General features: G+C 32.7%; 1 protein-coding gene across 1 annotated transcript; it reads left to right on the top strand.

Moving 5' to 3' along the window:
• The first annotated feature begins 17,319 nt into the window (after positions 1–17,319).
• Positions 17,320–21,273, top strand: LOC131596439 (squalene monooxygenase SE1-like). The gene is made up of 8 exons (XM_058869088.1): positions 17,320–17,729; positions 18,694–18,805; positions 18,922–19,096; positions 19,429–19,597; positions 19,825–20,043; positions 20,157–20,432; positions 20,609–20,887; positions 20,982–21,273. The coding sequence occupies exons 1-8, from the start codon at positions 17,499–17,501 to the stop codon at positions 21,090–21,092; spliced, it is 1,572 nt and encodes a 523-aa protein (XP_058725071.1). The 5' UTR covers positions 17,320–17,498; the 3' UTR covers positions 21,093–21,273.
• The last annotated feature ends 1,405 nt before the right edge of the window (positions 21,274–22,678 follow it).

Below are 22,678 nucleotides of genomic sequence, written 5' to 3'. Positions count from 1 at the left end.
AAAGCAATTAACTCTCCAGAATTGATCACAGCATCATATTAAACGCAAACACGCGAACAAAACCAATTAATTATGCGTGGATGATTGAATTCGATGCAAAGTTTAAAAGGCTAAAAAAACGGACTTACAGCGGGGAGTTCTTGAGGCTTTTGTGTTCGAGAACGATCTGAAATCACTCAATGATAGTCCAGGAGCGTTTTTGGATTGATCAAATGCTTCGAATTGGCTTGTAGTCCAAAATCGAGTTTGAGATTTTTCTTGAATCTTTGCACTCGGGTTTGGAGCTCTTGGAGGCAGAATTCTTCTCCTTTAAGGGTCTGCAATGCTTCTGTATATATACTAGAGTGTTTTAGGTCAACAAAATTGGAACAAATCTTCATTGAATCAAGAATTGAATGTGATTGGAAATTTGATTGAAATTTGCCATGGATCCTTTCTATATTAGGCCAATCTTGGGATTCAAGCATCATGAACGAAATATACTGATTGGTGGGAGATATTGGATTCAATTCTTGACTTCAAATTAAAGAAAAATCAAATCTTGCATTATTTTTGTATTTTGTATAATTAAATCATGATTTTATCTAATTAAAATCATAAAATAATAAATAAAATAGCAAGAATAAAATGCTCCTAGTTCTAGCACGTGGATGGGCTTAGAATAAGGTTAGAACCAAAAGATTATAGGCCCATTTGGAAATTTTTAGAGTTTTGGCCCTTTTCCTTTCACATTTTTTCTCAAAAATAGTCCAACTTTGACAAGGTGTATCTCCCCCAATTTTTGAGGTATGGAGGTGTTCTATGATATTTTGGAAACCTTGGAGAGTCCTCTAACCAATGTCTTTGGTTCCATGTCAAAATCTTTTTTCATTCTCATTTTATGACCTTTTGAAGAAAGTGTCTTTTTGTTGACTTTTGAAGAGGACCTATAATGTATGAAGCCATATCTCTTGAACCATTGATCTATGGGCTCTAATTCTTGGACAATTGGATAGAGGAATGAATTCCCTTCAACATGAGCTTTGGTGGGAATTTTTCTGATGAAGTATGAATATTTGGCGAATTTTCAAAGTTTGGTTGACTTTTCAGTTCATGCCCAAAATAGTAACTTTTGCCTTTTGACTTTTCTGATCTTTCCTTGCATCATCATGATCAACCCTTGATCAAATGATGATTTTAGGGTTATGAGAATGTTGTTGACCAAATATCTTGAGTTTTGACTGTATTTTGACTTGAAATGACTGTTTTGCCCTTGAGGGTTGACTGTTGACCTAATCAGGATTTGAGGGACTAAATTTGCTCTGTTTGATTTGAAACTTTATATGGAGATACTTTGGGATGTTAGTGACCCTATGGAACCACCTTGAGCCATTGATTCAATGATTTTCCATCGAATTAATCAAACCCTAGTTCAGAGCTTTTGTATAGGAGAGTGTGTTTTGGAGCTTTGTCTTTTGATTTGGTTTTATGTATGAAAAATAGCATGGGCAAATTTTGGGGTATGACAATGGGGATTCCTTGGAGGAATGAGCTTTTTTGTTCGACTTATTGGAAACCCTTTTATCAAATATTTTCGGAGAGGTGAATTGTACTAAGTTCATTATGCCCATTTCCGTCTTGATTGAGGAGGAAATACAAACTATCCAACAAATTAGGGAATGCGCTGACGATTTCATTCAACTTTCTCTAAGAACCATTGGTCGTGAACCTAGCGATGATGAGGTGAAGCCCCATTTAGATTTCTGAGGCAAATTAGACGTGGTGTCTTGGATCATATCTGGCGAAAAATCTAAAGCCGATCAACTAGCCTAGAGAGGCGTGATGCTGGTGGAACCGAACGAGGTGGTGAGTACCCCGTCTATCTTGAGTTCTAAGGTAGCAGTAGAAGCTGCTGGAATTATAGTCAGCAACCCTCATGATTGGTCGGCTTTTCTAGTGGACCTTGGGAAGAGGATATGCAACACTTTCGACGGTTGTACAATTTTGCTTTTTATGAGTGCTTGTTCACACGCATAAGACTGCGACTGCCTTTCTCTGACATTGAGGTGGTCGTCTTGAAGTATTTAAAGGCTACCCCATCCCAGCGTCATTTGAGGTCATGGGCATATATGAGAGTGTTCCAGTTATGTGTCGAACATACATCTTGGAAGATTTCGCTCAGGTTATTTTTATATTATACTTGGTCCGCACCACTTGGAATGACTACCACGACCAAGGACTCATTAGCTTCCACCCGGATGACCCTTGGTTCGACCACTTCACCTGGGACTATGGTGATTTTGTGGGATGTTTCTTGCTGGTGAAACCCCTTACGTCAGAGGCCCATATCACTTTTGTTACTCTCATTATGAGTCATCTTGCTTCTATAAGAGCATGTTTTCAAAGTATTGGTCTTTGTCTCGTTTCCGTCGGAACGCCCATTTCTAGCTAAGCCTTCTTTCCCCTAAAGAGACAGAGATGAAGGAAGACATGCACTCCTGGTTCTGAGGGTTGTGTTACGAAGAAAGGTTTGGCCCATGCGAGATTCCCCAACCTAGGGGAGGATAAAGTTGATTGATACTTACACCCTCGTGAGTGCGGTTAGCCGTGAAGAAAGAAAAGAGATTTTTGGTGACAACAGAGTCTTGGAGTTTTTTTCTGACATGTGTGACTGTATTTTGCAGATAATATGGATAAGTTATAGATGTTATTTTGCTAGTGCTCAAGGCATCGAGGCTAGCTCTTCTAGCCAAGCTCTGAAGCCCTCTCCCAAAACTACCGCTATTGTTATGTTCGTTGCTCCCATCTCAATCACTAGGCCTTTTACTACTTACCCCAGGGTCGACCAATTGGTTACTGTCGCGACCACTTTGACTGCGGATGTGGCCTCTTCATCCCATATTTCAATGAAAAGGGTTCGAGACTGATTGTAGAAAAACATGAATAAGTTTTTCACTTCTTTTCTTTCTCTCCTTTCCTCTCCTTCTCCTTCTCCTTCTCCCTCTCCCTCATAAATGGGCTAACATATTTGAGCTAAATAGTCGAAAATAAAATGAAAATCAGTTTGGCAGAGTTTGCCTAATAGATGACGACAAACAAGCCTTATCAAATTTTGTGAAAATTTCTTTGGCCACCTCCCTACTATGGGGGTCACCCCCAGCGAAAATACCAAAATACCCCTGCTTCGGAAGTTCATTTCCGAACGCGTTTTTTTTTAAAAAATTGACTTATTTCGGAAGTTCATTTCCGAAAACATCATTTCGGAAGTGAACTTCCGAAATACTGCGATTTCTGCAGATTTATCAAAACACTCCCCCTCCCCCAATCATTTACCCTAAATCAAAACAAAAAGTGGCAAAGGCGAAAATTTGTGCAAACAGAATTTCAAAGCTGCATCAAGGCTCCAATCACACTGCTAAACAACATTCAAAAGCCCTCAATCCTAACACTTTGTAAGTTTTGAAATTTTTAGATCTATTATTGAAATGCATGTTATTTAGGGTTTTAATTGCATAAATGATATATGGTTAGGTTGTTAGTAGTATTTAGGTTGTTTAGAAGCATTTTGATTTGGTTTGAAGTTTGGTTTAGGGGTCTGCCATGGAAGTTGCAGAAAAGTGCATCACAGGGGTGTTTCGGAAGTTCATTTCCGAAAACACCTCCCTCCCAGTTTTCAGAAATGAACTTCCGAATTGTATCAGAAGTTCAAATTTTTTTGTTTTTTATTTTGTCTCGCATATTAATCGATTTCAACTGTTTACAGGAACATGTCAGACAACCAACAAGCACGCAGGACTACGTCTTCTAAAGAGGGCGCTAAGGGAAGAAAGGGTTCTTCAAAGAAGGAGGTGAAAGAGGTGAAGGAGGTGAAGGAGAAGAATAAGCTTTTGACTGGTTCTGCTTCTCGTCCCCTGGGAGTCCATGGCTCGGACGCGCAGGCTCAGCCTTCAGGCGTGATCAACGCTGATGGTTCTGATAATGAGTGAGATGAAGATTGGTATAATTATCTTCATTCGGAGGAGTTCGCTCGTCGAGAAGAATAACGTGTTTTTATTTTGTTTGATGTGTATTTTGTAACGCTCGTCGGGCAGAATAACATGTTTTTGTTTTGTTTGACGTGTTTTGTTTTGTTTTGTTCGGATTTCGGATTGTATCGCACAATGTTTTTGTATTGGATTTATCATGTTAATAAAAATACGTACTACTGTAAGTAACAAATGACGGAGGAGGTGTAACCGGGGCCGGAACATATGACGGAGGATGTGGATGTCCGGAGGAAGAAGAACCGGAGGTACGTCCACCGCGAGACAAAGGAGCCAATCATTGCAAGCTATAGTTTATCATTATCATCTGGGGACGTCATTTCTAAAAAAATCAAGATTAAAAATAATAAGATTTTTTTTCCCAATTTTTTGTAATGACGTCCCCTGATGATAATGATAAATTATAGCTTACATTGATTGGCTCCTTTGTCTCGCGGTGGACGTACCTCCGGTTCTTCTTCCTCCGGACATCCACCTCCTCCGTCATATGTTCCGGCCCCGGTTACACCTCCTCCGTCATTTGTTACTTACAGTAGTACACCTTTTGAAATTTGGAAGCCTTTTTTTCTCCCCACCACTCTCTCATCCCCACCTACCCGTGTTCAACAATATGTAACTTTAATTTTATGTAATATTATCGTCGTAATCTTCACCCGATTAAATAAAGCGAATTGTTGTTGTTTTTCATTTTATTCTGTTCAGACATATTTTCGGAGGTTCATTTCCGAATTCTCCAAGGGGGGTGCGTTCGGAGATGAACTTCCGAAACACCACATTTTATGAAAAGTAACTTTATTTCGGAGATGCATCTCCGAAATCAATATTTTATATTAAAAAAAACACGTTTTCGGAGATACATTTCCGAAAACACCTTTTTTAAGAAAAAAAGTACAGTTTCGGAAATGAACTTCCGAAACAAGGGGTATTGTGGTAAATTCACCAGGGGTGGGCAAGAAGGTTAAGAGGTGGGTGAAGAAAAATTCAATTTTGTACTATATTAATGCACATAATACGTAGTCAATTGTTTGTACTCAGATATTTAATGAATTTCAATCAAGATCAATTTATTTAAGAGAATTAAAATTCATAAGACCAATTTATCTGAATTATAAATCCAAAACATCGTGTCAAGTGATTGTAAGTTAATCATTTTTATAGACACCCTTATCCATGGTTGAATTTGGTGTTACATGCAGCCCATTGATTTCTCATCGTTGTTTTGACTTAATGTGATACTACTACAATAAAGAATTGAAACGCGAGGAATGAAAAAACGATATAAAAATATGCCATGCTATCCACGCAGAAACCATTACAAAATAGAAAGGAAAGCAAAAACGACATAAAAATATGCCATGCTATGCACGCATATATTTTGTATTTTGTTTTAATCCAGTACAAAATAGTTCTTAGGAACTATTTTTGATTATTTCATTATTTGTGTTAAATTTAATCATATTATATTTAAGTATGGAAAAGTAATTTTAACGGGCTATAGATAAGTAATATTTGATACTATTAATTGATATTTAGGAGTGTGAACAGATCATAAAAAATTAATTAATTCGATAATTTAAATTAAACAAAACTGAAATAAAATTAATAGTTTTTGGTTCGATTTTAAAATTGAACTGAACTCTTAGAAAGATCTTAAAGTTCCACATTAGTTGGAGATAGAGCATTGAAAGAGTTTATATAGAGGGACATTCATCACCCTATCAACCGATTTTGTAAGGATGAGTTAACTTGTCTCCCTTAGCAGGGATCTCCGTGGAGATTCCTCGTTTGGGGCCCCAAAGACGAAGAATTCGTCCCGTGAAGTCTCCGCCCCGCCTAAAATAGCATAATCTCCATAATTTATATATATATATATATATATATATATATATATATATATATATATATATATATATATATATATATATATATATATATATATATATATATATATATATATATAATTTTAAATTATTATGTAAGTTTATTTGTCATTTCATATAATTAATTTTATACACAAATTTAAAATATATATATATATATATATATATATATATATATATATATATATATATATATATATATATATATATATATATATATATATATATATATATATATATATATATATATATATATATATAGAAGGCATATCATATGAGAATGACATATTTATATGAGAATGTGAGAATGAATCTGAACCATTGGATTTTAAAATAAATGGTGGAGATTATGAGTGAATCTTTTTTTTCTCTCTCCTACTTCATTTATTTCAAGATACAGGAGAGAGAAAAAAAAGATTCACTCATAATCTCCACCATTTATTTTAAAATCCAATGGTTCAGATTCATTCTCACATTCTCATATAAATATGTCATTCTCATATGATATGTCCTATATATATATATATATATATATATATATATATATATATATATATATATATATATATATATATATATATATATATATATATATATATATATATATATATATATATATATATATATATATATATATATATATATATATATATATATATATATATATATATATATATATATATATATATGTATGCATTATTGTTAAAAAAAGTAAGATCTAAATGATAATTTCAAGTTTTTTTTAAGTTTGAAATTTTGGTGGTCATGACACTCAATATTATAGATTAAATATTATTAAAACAATATATTTATCATAAAGAAATAATTTCTAAATTTCTCGTAGTTAGTTTTTGAAGCTTTTACTGTTAACTTGGTTTAAAATAAAAGATAAAAAATCATGTATATGGATCTCCGCATGAATCTTGGGGATCCGTGGGGACCCGCGAGGACGGGGATGGGGGACAAAATCCCCTCGTAGCGGAGATCCGAAGCGAGGATGGGAATACATTCGAGGGCGGGATTATGATGGGAATGTATCCCCCGCCCCCGCCCTGTCCCATTGACATCCCTAATCAGAGCCTATCGATCGAAATTCAGATGTCACCTCATTTTCCAAGGTGACAAGATCTAAATCTTTTATTTCACTTATCATTAAGTCCAAATTTTATACCGGTCCAACCATTCTCCATCTTTGTTTACACTTTATTCCTAAATATAAAAAGTAGAAACTATAAGTCACAAAATCTTTTATAATTACGATCTAAATCTTTTATTTCACTCATCATTAAGTCCAACTTTTGTATCGGTCCAACCATTCTCCATCTTTGTTTACACTTCATTCCTAAATATAGAAAGCAGAAACTATAAGTCACAAAATCTTTTATAATTACGATCTAAATCTTTTATTTCACTCATCATTAATTCCAAATTTTGTATCTGTCCAACCATTCTCTATCTTTGTTTACACTTCATTCCTTTCCATAAAACACACATCTATAATCAAACTCCAAAACATATAAAGTAGTAATCATAAGTCACAAAAACTTGTTTTCACTAAATTGTTGTTCTTGTTGCCCATAATAAATGTTGTTCTCTCTACCATCGTACTAATATGTTATTGTCACATAAATTCAAGTTCTCTGTTTTTTTTTCTCACATGCATCTCAAAGATGTTGCATTGATCTTCCATGCATGCACAATGATAATGGAATTTTATGGCTTAATAGAGTGGTGGATGACTCACAAGGATGATAGTCTATACTTACGTCTCGTCTTTCCTAGAAATTACTAGAAAGGTATCTATATTTAATCAAAGATTCATTCAAATAAATGAAAAAAAAAACTATATATTTATTAAAAATCTTAATTAAATATATAAATTATTTTATTTATAATAAATCTTTTTGACACTTCCAACCCACACTTTTATTTCAATATGAGAATTGCAAAATACTTACCTATAAATTTATGGTTTCATAGAAAGATAAATTGATTTTACTTATAAATTTATTTTGCAATATTTTTATTCTAAAAAGAGATGGTTTAAAAGTTTTATTTTAGAGCGCATATCAATTTTCCTTGCCGGTTTTTTATTTTTACCTGTGAATTTATCTACAATTTTTTTCAAAGATAAAAATGCAAAATCCATAAATAAATAAATGGTGCAAAATTAAATTTTCAAAGACAACATTGCTATATATTTTTCTCCAACCAATGCCCTAAGTACAATCATTAACAACTATTTTTATTTTAAAATTTCTACAATCAACAATAAATAATATGATAAAAATATATTTTATCAAAAACCAAAACAAAAATGATGAAAAAATAAAGACATGTTTGATTTGGTTTTGTAAAACTATATTTAAAATTTTTAAAAAAAAGTATTTGATAGTTTAGTTTTACGAAATTATTTTTAAAAATTATTATTTATTTAAGAGATTTAAAAATTAAAAAACTAAAATAGATTTTAAAGGTTTTGATATCCATTTTTTAGTTTTAAAAATTAACATGAGGGAAAAAACAAGAAAAAGTGATATAATTTTTATTAATGAAAAATTTATAATATTGTTCAACTTTAAAATAACTTTTAAAAGTTAAAACATATTTTCTTTTATTTTATTTCTTCAAAACTCTATTTTAAAATTAATTTTAAATTAATTTTTAAAAATAAATATTAAAACTCATTCAAACGACTCTAATTAACTCTTTTAACATCCAAACTAACGAGTGTCTCTCCCATTATGTTTATAAGTTTGTTCAAACTTTAGTAGTTACATTGACTAAACATTAATCTATGTTTTGGATTTAATTGATTTATTTAGACTAAAAGTTGGTCTATTTGGTAAGATTCAAAAAACGCTTTTAACTTTTCAGTTTATATTAATGAAAATATTATGTTTGATAATACTATTTTATCTTTTAGTTTGTAGTTTTTTTTTTCCAAAAGCTATTTGAAGTAGCTTTTGAGCTTGTGATTTTTTTTTCATTTATACCCTTATTATTTTAACAAAATATTATTATCCTTATTAATTAAAATGATCTTTTATGTCATTTTGTATCGATCAGCTAATGAAACAGCCAATTTATCAAACACTTATGTTAGCTTATCAACTATCAGTCACCAGCTATAAACTACCAACTATCAGCTACCAGCTATCAACTAGTTTACCAAACAGAGCATATACATAGATTATCATGTTGAGTGGAATAAGTTTAAAGTATCTTATATGTGAATTTTGTTTTAAAAGTTGTTAAAATTTTGTATGCCTTAAGTAATGTAAAGTTTTAACTTGAATCTTTCTAATGACTCTAGAACTAATAATAGATTAATGCTATCTGAACACCCATAAAAACTACACTGGATATACACCGTATCAAATCAACAATAATTTGGTGAATGATTTAAATTAAAATAAAGGGGAAAAAAAATAATGTTTTCATAAATCTAATAATACAAAACTGTTGGGAATATATAGTAAGTGTGACTAAGGGAGTAGTTGGAAAATAGTTTCATATTGGATAGGAATGTGGTGACTTGAATATTTATAAGTGGGAGAACCTACTCTCCTATCATCTTAAGGTTTTGGTTGAATAAGTGGTGTGTCTCCCACAAAGGTGTGTTGCTCGAAAGAAATGTCCCTAAAGAAGTAATAATGCTCCTCATTTGACCCTCTCCCGATTGTTGCGCTAACAAATGGTATCAGAGTTGTGTTAGGATAATAATGCAAATGTGAGTAAGTAGGTAAATAATCTCACATTAGATATGAATGCGGTGATTTGAGCATTTATAAGTGGGAGAACTCATCCACCTATCAACTTAAGGTTTTGGGTGAATAAGTGGTGTGTCTCCCACAAAAGTGTGTTGCTCGAAAGAAATGTCCCACAAAAAAGTAAGAATGCTCATCTCTCGTGTTGACCTCCGAATTGTCCTAATAATGGTATCATGAGCCTTTAGTTTCGAGAAAGGGTCTGGCTTACTTGTATTAAAAAATCAACAATGCCACAAGGGTGGTGAATAAGAAAAGTTCCATGTCGACGGTGCCACAAAGGTGGTGAGGATGAAACGTTCCGTGCATTACAAATGAATGTGGAAAAAAGAGCTTTCACTTAAGGGGGAGCATTGTGGATTCACGACGGCGTTGAGAATATATAGCAAGTGTGAGTAGTGGAGAAATAGTCCCACATTGGATATGAATGTGGTGACTTGAGCATTTATAAGTGGAAGAACACACTCACCTTTCATCTTAAGGTTTTGGGTGAATAAGTGGTCTGGTGTGTCTCCCACAAAGGTGTGTTGCTCAAAAGGAATGTCCCTAAAGAAGTAATAATGCTCCTCGCTCGACCCTTCCTGTTGTTTACGTCTAACAATGACTGACTTGCAATCAGGCTTATCCTCTAAATGTTGTAGAGTTTTATCAACCTGTTAACAAACATGTCATATGGAAAAAATCCATTTGTCATTGATATTTATGTTGATAAAGTGATTTCAAAAATAAAAAGAGAGTGAACTGTTATATTCAAAATTTAAAAATAGATTTATAAAACTTTGTTTTTTTAAATGTTTATGTTAATATAAAAAAACAAACAGAAGAATAACTACAAAAAATGGAAAGAAGAGAGAAATACAATGGAAAGAAAATAAAAGACTGAAATTAAAGAAGATAAGGATATAAAGATTGTACCAAAGTTTTATCATGGTTTTGCCTAAACTATTTGGCCTACTCCAGACTTCAAGAGTTTCTCCTTGAAATTTTCACTAAGATCAACTTTGAGCTTTTTATATGATCGGTTGAAATAACCTTCAACTATAACTTAAGCTTTTGTATGTAATCATCCCACAAACCTGCTAACATCAATAAGAGTTTTTACACAAGCTTAACTAAAAAATCCACCCTAACTTTTTTCAGGCTTAATTTGTAACCTTCAAATCTTTTACAAAGATATTACACAAGATAATCACACTCTTAATTAAAACAAATTTTCGTATAACACTAGTACAACGTAACTCTTAGAAGGAACTTTTCACTTTTTGAGAACTAAGACAACTCTAGTAAAAAAGTTTTTTAGAATGAAAAAGAGTAGAAAGATTAGTAGAATGATTTCTATTCAGAAAAATTGGTGTGATATGAAACACACGCATTTCCTTAGTACTTCAAACTTACTCTTGTTTTTTAATTGATAAAGACTAGGATAAAACCTAAGCGCATGACTAGGCGAACTTTCACACTTTCATAACTTCAAGTCTTCATGCTTAGAGATCATAATTTCAAGCCTTCAAGTCTATTGCTTGATTCAACAATGTCTAGCACTTTTAATTAGAACTTGATATCTTTGACGGATGAGGCTTAAGGTATCTTGTTTGGATGTCATCATTTGGAACCACTGGATAGTTGCAATCAACTCCTCTTTTGACAGTTGTCATAAAGAAATTATTGAATCTTTAACACCAAATGTCATGTAACTTATGGAGGTGTCATCTTTTAAACCACTTAGCAGTTGTCGTCATAAAAACTAAATGACAATTGTACTTGTATAACACATAAATTTGACATTATTTCCCTTTTTTATGACGATAACACACATCTTATAGGGAAGTGGAAAAACAGAAATATAGATAAAAATATTGGAGTGGTTAACTTTCTCTCATAGATAAAGAGAGTATACTCTACTCTCATTGAGATTATATTTCTCCCCTTTGTCATTATCAAAAAGGCTAAAAAAGAATAAATCACATATATCATTTTGAGAAAGGGAAGAAGAAGAATGAAAATAAATACTTAGCATATTAATCCATGCATGATTGATTTAAAATTCCTAAATCATTTCTTATAAAAAAAAGTTTTCTTAAGGAAGAAGTTTTGTAAAAATATCTCACAATTAATTAAATGAAAAAACAGACTTAATTATGCAATCACTCTTTTCAACATGATATCTAATAAAGTGGTGTTTAATCTCAATCTGTTTAGTGCAAGAGTGAAGTACCAGATTTTTAGTGAGATTTAGTTGCATTTTATCTGGACAACTCAGAGATCAACTCCATAATCATGTAGCACATGTTTCATCTAGACAATTTGTGTGCAACAACATATTCTATTTAAGCTATGGATAATATAACACTTGTACATTTCATGCTATGTCAGGAGACATGCGAGATACAAAGTAAGTGACATATACTACTAGTATTTTTCCGATTTAACTTACAACTAACAAAATTAGAATTAGAGGTAAAGCCTCTCTCGCTAGATCAAGAGTGTTAATCGTCGCAGCAACGACGACAATTTTACGTTGGGAGGCTTGTAGAGTGGACTTGGATGGTGCCATGGTTAATGTAAAATCGACCAAATGTGAGAGCAGAAAAATGATAAGTTAAACCATATGAGCGGTAAAAAGACGACGATTTTTATGCCAATTTAAGAGAATCCATAGTATTTTCTCACAAGCGCTTTAAATGTTTTGAAGTGCAACAAAAAATAAGTAGTATTAAGAGTGCGAGCTCTTCCAATGTGACAACGAGAGCTTCCGATACGATGAAGTGAGTAGACCCTAGAAAGTTAGCACTCTAACATCTAAGTACCTGGAGTCTAAGAAAAATAGTTTGAGAGTGAGAATGTGATAATACCGAAGATAGTGCTTCCTTGGATTTATATGCAGTAGACGATTAAAACTGCTTTCATCCAACCCATCGAAAGATACGGAGAATCTGTTTATCTGATCTAACAACAAGACATGCATTATTAGTTGGAATTGGGTGTTCGGTCGTTAACGAGAACTTACCCACTCTTTTGTCCAATGAAAGGATAATGTGAAATATACCTTCCAATAGAAACTTTTTTTAACATGCAGTGGATCGTCTTATATTTGTACAAATAATATTTATATACAGTGTTGTAAAAAACCGAGAATCAGCCATGTAACCGACCGGGTTCGCTTGTTCGATTGCCCATGTCGTTAAACCGGAGAGAATCGAGAAAACCAACGGTTTCTGTAAACCGGTGGTTCAACTATTTTTTTTTAATAATTCTTTTACTCAAAACAACGCTGTTTTGAGGTTTTTAAATTTCAAAAAAATAAAATGTCTGAGGTTTCAGCCACATGCCCACACACTAATATCAGTTTACAAAACCAAATAAGAAGACGGAACGAAAGAACAACAACCCCTTCGCCTTTTGCATAACAACCTCGTCGGCTAGCTTTAGCATAAGTGCATTCTAAAATAAATTTTTAGGGCTAATTTGCTTTGCAAGAACATACTCTGTTTCTATTTCTTAATTTCAGTTGTAAGTATAAAAAATGCTATTTGGGAGCATGCTGCAGCTTTGAGAGATTCTCAAGCAGCTTAGATGGGATACTATCAAGTAAAAGTCTAGTATTTTTGTTTCATATTAGTTTCATGTGTGATAAATTAGAATATTATTGCTTAGATCAGATATTTTCCAAAAATTTAAGAGTTAATTATATTTTTTTAGAGATTGAATGATCTGGTTCGATCGGTTTTATACCTATATAGTTTGATTATAATGACAAATTTATTAAACGGAGTTATCCGATTTAATCCAATTTGATCATACGGTTTGACCAGTAACCCAGTGATTCGACCGATGAACCAGTGTCTCAGTATTCTCACCGGTTTAATGACCGGTCTAATTTTTAAAACGTTGTTTATATATGAAAAAAAAGACAATAATAGGGAGATAAGGATTTGATGAGTCGTCAACTAAGTTTTTAATATATACTATAAATGTAACTTTTGCCTATCAAAGAAAAAATTGAATTAATTTTCACATAGTTTTTAGACATATATTTACAACTATAAATTTAAGTTTAAGGATATAACAAATTTAACATTATTATCACTAGAACAAAATTTGCGATCAATTAAACTTTAAAAAAAATTAGAGATAAAAATTATTAAAAAACAAAAAGCTTTACTAAATTTTTTAACCTATTATTTGATTAAGAGGTGAATAATATCAACCATAAATTAATCTATTAAAATTAAAGTCGAAATGTAAAGTATTTTTAATAATTCAACTCATTTTAAGTTTTTTTTTTGAATTTCATTAAACAATTTACGAAAGTAAAAAGGGTGAATTAATGAATCTGCAATAGTTATGATTCAAAGTATAAATTCAGATATTGTTTTGTTCCTTTCTTACTCATCTTTAACTCTGCACGAAGTTGATTAACATGTGCATTTATCTGAACATTGTAATGCTTGTGCACTTTATCACATACTTCATATGTATGTTTGTCTGAGAGTGCACGAGAAAGCACGAATTCAAAGATTGTCGATAACGATCAAGTGAACAAGGCTTGGTTTTTTTACTATTCATTCCTTATAAGTTTCAAATATAATATTTTCAATCCGTCACTTTCAGTCTTGAACATTGGTGGAATGTGAGGGTTAACAACGATCTTATGGAGTTTGTGTGATAGAGTTACACCCTCGACATGTCGATTCCATAACAGAAAATTACTTTCTTGAAGTTTAATCGAGAGTTTTGAAACAAACACGTTTGTCGAATTTGTAAAAGCCATGACTTTTGACGTAGCTTATGAGGTTTGAATCTCATGTTACACACCTTGTGGTGAAGGTTGAGAATCAAGTGTGAGGAAGAAGTCACACATTGATTAGAAAAGGGAAGAGTGAACATTTTATAAGTGAGAGAATCCACACACCTATCACCTTAAAGTTTTAGGTGGACAAGTGGTGTGTCTCTCACAAAGTGTGTCCCAAGTTAAAAAATTGCTCCCTCGTTGACCCTCCGAGTTGTCTCAAACAGTGGTATCATGAGCCTTTAGTTTGAGATAGGGACCGACTTACTTGTAGTTGAAGAAAGTCAACAGATACATGTAGTTAAAGAAAGTCAACGAATACATGTAGTTGAAGAGGGTCAACAGATACAAGTGTATGTGGAAGAGAGAGCTTTCACATGAGAGGGAGTATTGTGTATAGACTCACACTTGAGGGGGAGCATTGTGTATAGACTCGCACTTGAGGGGGAGCATTGTGTATAGACTCACACTTGACGGCGAGTGTTGAGAATCAAGTGTGAGAAAGAAGCCCCACATTGGTTATAAAAGGGAAGAATGAACACTTTATAAGTGAGAGAATCCACACACCTATTACCTTAAGGTTTTAGGTGGACAAGTGACATGTCTCTCACAAAGTGTGTCCCAAGTGTAATATGATCTCTCGTTGACCACCCCCCCCCCCCCCCCCCCTTATTGCATCTATCAGTGAAGTCTGATTCTTTGAATACCATTGGAGATTTGATTTGGATGATGAAAGAAAAGCTTCTTTGAAGCTTTGATCGATGTAGTTTTGATTGCAATTCTTACATACAGATGAAACTTCAGTTTCTCTAAAATTGAAACTCCTTGTTGAATATGATAAAGAAGAAGATCCTAATTTCTTTGAAATTGGGGATCCTTGTTAATCAAGATGAAGAAGATGATGATGGTACAAGAACGAGTATGATGCAGCGGAAAGTTTACCATGTTTGATGAGAAAACTCTCATGATGTTGATACATGTATTCACGGTGAATATATATTAAAGAGAGATCAAGCTTAGCTTGTGAATGATTGTTTCATTGATGAATGAAGCCTATCGCTTTTATATTTATACATATTATGCAAATGATAGGAGTTAGTTATTCTTTTGTAATTTTCATAACTAACTTCCTAACTACCTTACTATATAGTCCTATATTTGTATAGATAATATATTACCACATAAGAAAAACAAAAAGATAAGATAATAATGGATAACGATTTGATATAGTCATCAACTAAGTTTGTAATATCTATATTTGTAATATAGCCTTTTCTTCATTCCAATTTTACCTTAGAAATTTTTTGGTAGTTACCACAATTATATAATTTTTTTTTTCATTTTTATTCTAACTTCTATAATATTTTTTTATAATAACTTTTTTTTCCTCATTTTAACTCTAATGTGTGTTACAAAAAATTAAACAAATAAATCCTATTTATATTTTCACATGTCTACGCATTGAAAAAACGGATAGACTAATATCAAATTTTTACCTGTCAAAGAAAAAAATAAATTAATTTTCACATATTTTCTAACATGTATTTTAAACTACAAATTAAGTTTAAGGCTATAGCATTACTATTATTTTATTATTTGTTATTGAAATAGTTTAGATAAACCTGGTAATTATATTAATAAACACTTGGTTTTATAAATCACAAACAAGTTGTTTATTTAAAGAAACTTTAACTTAGATTTATTTATTCAAATAGAGCACTTAAACACTTTTGTTAAACTCAATAAAATTATATTAAAAGGATAATAGGAACTTTGTGCTTCTTAAGGAATATTAAATGAAAAAATATTATCTTAAAAGTTATACATTGATTTTCATAAAAATACAATTTTTATTATTTAATTATTTTTCTAAAAGCAAATTTATCAACTCCTAAGGCAAAAATTAGTATTACCCATATTAAAAATAGTTAGGATTAGATACTAAGAAAGTGACTAGATACTTTCCGTTTTCTTTTTTTTTTTTTACAAAAAAGTGGATAAATACTTACTAGTAATAATATTATAAACAAATAATATTTACATGATTTTGTAATTAATATAAATTTTAATAGTAAAAAGAATTATATAATATCATAAATTTAAAATAATTTTCGAAATTCCTTAAATCAGTTTAGTTGATAGCTCTATAGAACATCAAATGCAAGAACGCATGTTTGAACCTGCGATATCTGTTCTATTCACTTTCAGGTACATTTTACTTTTAGATACATTTAAATCGGTGGTATAAGATAAAATAGAATAAAATGAAGTGATAATTAATAAGATTTTATTATTTAAATTTACAAATAATTGATGAAATAGAATGAAATTGATAGAATCTATTCCATTCCATTCATTATTTTTTTTCATCTAATATACGTGATGAAATAAGATACTCCCTCCGGTCTCAATTATAAGCAAACATTTAATTTTTAGATTCATTCAACAATCAATGTATTTAGTCTAATAATAGACTAAATACATTAATTGTTGAATGAATCTAAAAATTAAATTTTTGCTTATAAATGAGACCAGAGGGAGTATGTTTTAAAAGATAATTAAATAATAGAATGAAATTTATATTCATATCTATTTGGTTCAATTTCCCTCTACATGTTATGTTCTATGGATCCAAAGATAATTTTAAAATAAAAAGGAGGATTCTAGCCACTAAATTGCAGTCAAGTTAATAGTGAAAGTCCGAATAAGAACAAATGGAATCAACGATACAAGCTGGATTTACACCCATTATCCAGCACCCACGCGGCGCACATTAGTAAAAAAAATTCACTGTTAAAAAGACAGCTAATATGATGCGTCCGTGGCCATTTATAAACAACGAACCTCGCATTCCGCATGCATTATAAAATGCGCACCCCTTTCTTTCATTTTCTGTTATAATAACCGATAACCGTTCAATTTTCTTTCTCTGCCATCTCGGCAAGAGAGAGAAATTTGAACGAGAAATTTCATCTCCGCCGCCGTCGTTACCGTCGTAACTTGTTTTTCCGGCGAGGTTTATCTGAATCGGTTTATAATGGATCTGTATTTGCTCGGTTGGATTTTAAGTTCCGTTTTGAGTTTATTTGCGTTGTACAGTTTGGTTTTCTCCGGGGAGAGAAATTCCGCTAAGCCGGTGAAGCCGACTGCGGAAAGCGTGACGACCGATGCCGGAGAAATTAAATCGGAGAAGCTTAACCGTGACGCTGATGTTATTATTGTTGGAGCCGGTATCGCCGGCGCGGCTTTGGCTCATACTCTCGGGAAGGTATTGTGATTTAATTGCTGATTTTGTTTTTGTTACTGTGCGTGGTTGTTGATGATGATTTGAATTGAATATGGCGTTGTTTTTATATGGTTTTGGATTTTGAATTGACGTGAAACCTTTTCTGGCAATGGAGAAAGTACAATATAGCAAAAAGGGAAATGAATAGCTATTTCTGTTCGTTTGTGTTTTTTTTTTTTTTTGGTGTGGAAAATTTGGAACAGTGCGTTTTGAATGAAAGTGGCATTATGATATAATTGGCCTTTGGCAGTGATCACGTACTTGTTGTGTGGTGGTTATGCAATTGATCATTTGGAATCATGTTTTGACTAAAATTCTAATTATGCAGAATTCTATATAGCACCGGCACCTCGGAGAAAAAAAGACCGAAACTGACACTGACACTTCTAATTACTGATTACGTATAATTTATTCATTTTTTCTACTTGTTACTGATGTGGACTTGTCAGTGTCGGCGTCCTGTTGGTGTCCGTGCTTCATAGGCAGGTTTTTATTATATGCACTTGACTAATATCTCACTTGTTTGTCTTAAACTTTTTTAGCTGGTTGATCTTCTATTTAGTGTTGTTGATCAATTAGATTCTTATAAGGCCTTGTTTAGATTAATAATTTACTTTACAGCATATAGCATAAGGGCTTAACATATAAGCGCTTATGGATAAACTATTTATATTACACAAGATAAAATAAAGTCAAATTGTTTTGTATAAATTATAAGTTGTTTTCATAAGTTGTCTTGAAAAACTTATGGAAGTAAGCAGAAAACAACTTATGAAATTCCAAATAGTCTCGCGACTCGCGAGTGTTTATGCTAGCAGATGTGCTCAAATAAGCCTATCCAAATAGGCTATAAGTCTTATGAGCTGTGTTAACCAATTTGGGTTGAGTAATGTTTTCCTTCTAAAAATACATAAGTGTTGACTATATAAATTATTGTGGCATATAGGATGGACGAAGAGTGCATGTCATTGAAAGAGATCTGAGTGAACCTGACAGAATTGTTGGAGAGTTGCTACAGCCTGGAGGCTATCTCAAATTAGTTGAACTGGGACTTGAAGGTGGTGTAAATTATTGAATTTTTAGGTTGTGGCTGATCACGAGTGCTGGAAATACTCAGGGAAATTTTGTTTTGATCTTCCTATTGCTGAATGGTCTTTCTTGTGTTTAACTGCAGATTGTGTGGACAACATTGATGCTCAAAAAGTGTTTGGTTATGCTCTTTTCAAGGATGGGAAACATACTCGTCTCTCTTATCCCTTGAAAAAGTTTCACTCAGATGTCTCTGGCAGAAGTTTTCACAATGGACGTTTTATTCAAAGGATGCGAGAGAAAGCTGCCTCTCTTCCCAAGTAATAATTTCTTCCTTTGGATGTATAATATATGCTTGTGCTGTGTATTCTTTCTTTACCAGTAAAATTTAACCTCTCATAGATACCTTTGGGTTGATTTGGTTGATATTTATGTTACCTGAACCAAATTAGTTATATTGCAAGTTTTCTGGTATTAGTTTGTGTCTTGATCATATCATCCTAAGGATGGTCAATTGATATAAATTCTCATCATACAATTGGAAATCATTTTTGAGAATTTTCAATTTACGTTTTTATAACTCAATTGAGCTGAAGATGTATTCCTGTTAGCTCATATTTAAATGGTGTTTTTCCTTTTTCAATATGTGTAGTGTAAATTTGGAACAAGGATCGGTCACTTCCCTACTTGAAGAGAAGGGGACAATCAAAGGTGTGCAATACAAGAATAAAGATGGTCAGGAATTGACAGCTTATGCTCCTCTTACCATTGTTTGTGATGGCTGTTTCTCAAACTTGCGTCGTTCTCTTTGCAACCCTAAGGTAAGAATTCCTTTCAGCATGATTCTGTAAAGTCTTTCTACAGTCATATTGTTAACTTCTTTCTATGAAATAAATGACGATGATGAGCAAAAAAATAGTTGCTGTAATTCATTTAGAGTTGTTTCTTTGGTTTACAATAGCAGCGTTTTCTTACTACTGAAGGTTCTCAGTCATGCACAAAAGTCTGTAGAATTCTGGATTAACATTCTATATTGCTTTATTTGCAGGTAGACAACCCCTCTTGTTTTGTCGGCTTAATTTTAGAGAACTGTGAACTTCCATGTGCCAATCATGGCCACGTCATACTTGGAGATCCTTCACCAATTCTTTTCTATCCTATAAGTAGTACGGAGGTTCGATGTCTGGTTGATGTACCTGGTCAGAAGGTTCCCTCTATTTCAAATGGTGATATGACCAAGTATCTAAAGACTACGGTTGCTCCTCAGGTAGCTATTATTCTCCAAGTTCTATAAATCCCTTTTTTAGCCTTGGCACTTGGTTAGATTACCCTTTTAGTTCAAATAGAATTTTGTTCACATTAAGTTGCAAATGATTGCAGGTCCCCCCTGAGCTTTATGATGCATTCATAGCCGCAGTGGACAAGGGCAACATAAGGACAATGCCGAACAGAAGTATGCCCGCAGATCCCCGTCCTACTCCCGGCGCCGTACTGATGGGAGATGCATTCAACATGCGTCATCCACTAACAGGGGGCGGAATGACAGTAGCATTGTCTGATATTGTGGTGCTGAGAAATCTTCTCAAGCCTTTGCGTGACCTGAATGATGCACCAACACTTTGCAAATACCTTGAATCCTTTTATACCTTGCGTAAGGTAATGTTGTATGCATTTTATTGGTTTTGATCAAATTTCGAACACAAATAAATAAGCATTCAGAAAGCTATCTAATAAGAAAGAGTAGAATGCCTTTTATTGCACCAATCTTGACTTCACTCGACACTTTTAAAGCTTAAAAGTTAAAACCCTGATGTTAGTCATTCAATTTGCAGCCTGTGGCATCCACCATAAATACATTGGCAGGTGCCCTTTACAAGGTTTTTTGTGCATCCCCTGATCAAGCAAGGAAGGAAATGCGCCAAGCTTGCTTTGATTATCTAAGTCTTGGAGGCCTATTCTCGGAAGGACCGATCTCTTTACTTTCAGGATTAAACCCTCGTCCCTTAAGTTTGGTTCTCCATTTCTTTGCTGTCGCAATATATGGTGTTGGCCGTTTATTATTACCATTTCCTTCACCTAGGCGGGTGTGGCTCGGAGCTCGATTACTCTCTGTAAGTATAAACCTATTATTTTTATTTCAGTTTTTTGAGTTAGAATAAGTAGCATACAAATTAACTCTTCAAAACCAAATTTATCTATGCCTAGGGTGCATCTGGAATCATCTTGCCCATAATTAAGGCTGAAGGAATTCGCCAAATGTTTTTCCCTGCCACTGTTCCAGCTTATTACAGAACTCCTCCGGTTTCACAAGAATGAGTATTAACAAATGCATTTCCGAAAAACAAAGTTTCTCTCAAGATGAGCTAGCTTTATCATCCATACTTGAGAAGTTAAGGGAAGGTTGATACTCTGATAGATTGTATACATTATGGCCTAGTGTGTATTCTTTGTAGTTTGTAACTGGACGATCTCAAAAGTTCAATCATGTCTTTTCTAATTCCTTTTTGCTAGTACTTTAGAAAATTGAATGCATTACCTCTTAATCGGATGTCCGGATTCAAATCCAACCGCCCTTCATTATAACACTCTGCACATCATCATTGCCATAACTAAATATTCATTAAGAACCACAATCATTGTATAACTAGATAATAAAGACTCAACCAGAAACACTCACTAATAACAGCAACTATATACATAGTACATACTCCAAAAGATTACTTCAAACTAATGGTAGGTTGTTTTTTCATAGAATTAAAAGATGTTCAAAAGCAATACCAATAATAACTTAATGCAGGGAACCTTGCATCATATAGTTACGTTCATCACTCATCATCCATTGAAGTCCACTTCCACGCTGAGTATTCAGTATTGTCAATATAATTGTTCTTGCTTACTGAAGTCATTAGAAAAGAAGAAAAAAATATGAGGAAAAATTTATAGGATTTTCTTTTTATCTCATGTATAATTTTTTTTAAAGCCGTGATAATTTCAGCCATGAAGAGTTTTGGAAAACACCACCTTTTCAGTTGTCAGAGAAGATTAAGAAAACATACAAAAACATTTTGTTAATTTTTTTTAGACAAGCATTGCTCAAACTATGGTGACAATGATATTAACTCAGAAATGCTAAAATTTTCCTTTACTCTGCATAGTTCCTCTGTTTGCTTTGCACCTTTTTCTTAGCACAGTTTATTTATAGCACATGCACATCTGAATATTGCATTGAATATGTTCCTCAAACTCGTGATCAATTTCAATTAATTTTATATTAATTTAATTTAATTAAATTTTAAACCGACATTTATGCATGCTAGTTTAATTGATGGCTGCGAAATTTATTTATTGGAGAAATATGACATTTTTAATTTGTATTGTACATTCTAAATTGAAGTTGTATCGGAGTTCTGCAATACATAGATATGTGTAGGGATGTAAATGGATATCCATGCGGACGGATAGTATGATATTCGTGTCCATCCCGTTGGATAAATATGATATTCATATCGGTCAGATAGTATGATATCCATATGTGATTGGGTATCCTCATCTTACAAACTAGCTTTTAAAATTGAAATTTAAACCCATCTAACGAAATATCAAAATCGGATTAATGATGATAATGCGAGAATTAAACCCAGGTTCCATGCGAGGCTGCATGATAGTATGTGTTGAAGTTGTATGAGTTTCACATTCATAAGGTTTTCAAGCTGATGGATGTATATATGTCTTTTGACACCTTAGGAGTTAATTTTTGAGATTGAGATCAAAACAACATTTGAAACCTGTAAAACCCTACTCCTCAATTGTATTTGCTAAAGCCTGAGAGCCATATCATAATCAATTTGATTTAATAACAAACAATTACAAACATGTCTATTGACATCATTAAGACCAAGGGA

The sequence above is a fragment of the Vicia villosa genome, linkage group LG4 (assembly GCF_029867415.1).
Source record: "Vicia villosa cultivar HV-30 ecotype Madison, WI linkage group LG4, Vvil1.0, whole genome shotgun sequence".
NCBI lineage: Eukaryota > Viridiplantae > Streptophyta > Magnoliopsida > Fabales > Fabaceae > Vicia > Vicia villosa.
The sequence above is the reverse complement of the archived record's forward strand: the minus strand, read 5'-3'. Positions and strand labels throughout refer to the sequence as shown.

Coding starts and splice junctions, on each gene's coding strand:
- LOC131596439 (XM_058869088.1), top strand. CDS start 17,499: ATGGATCTGTATTTGCTCGGTTGGATTTTAAGTTCCGTTTTGAGTTTA. Junction 18,806..18,921: donor AGTTGAACTGGGACTTGAAG/GTGGTGTAAATT, acceptor GTTTAACTGCAG/ATTGTGTGGACAACATTGAT. Junction 20,433..20,608: donor CCTTTTATACCTTGCGTAAG/GTAATGTTGTAT, acceptor TTCAATTTGCAG/CCTGTGGCATCCACCATAAA.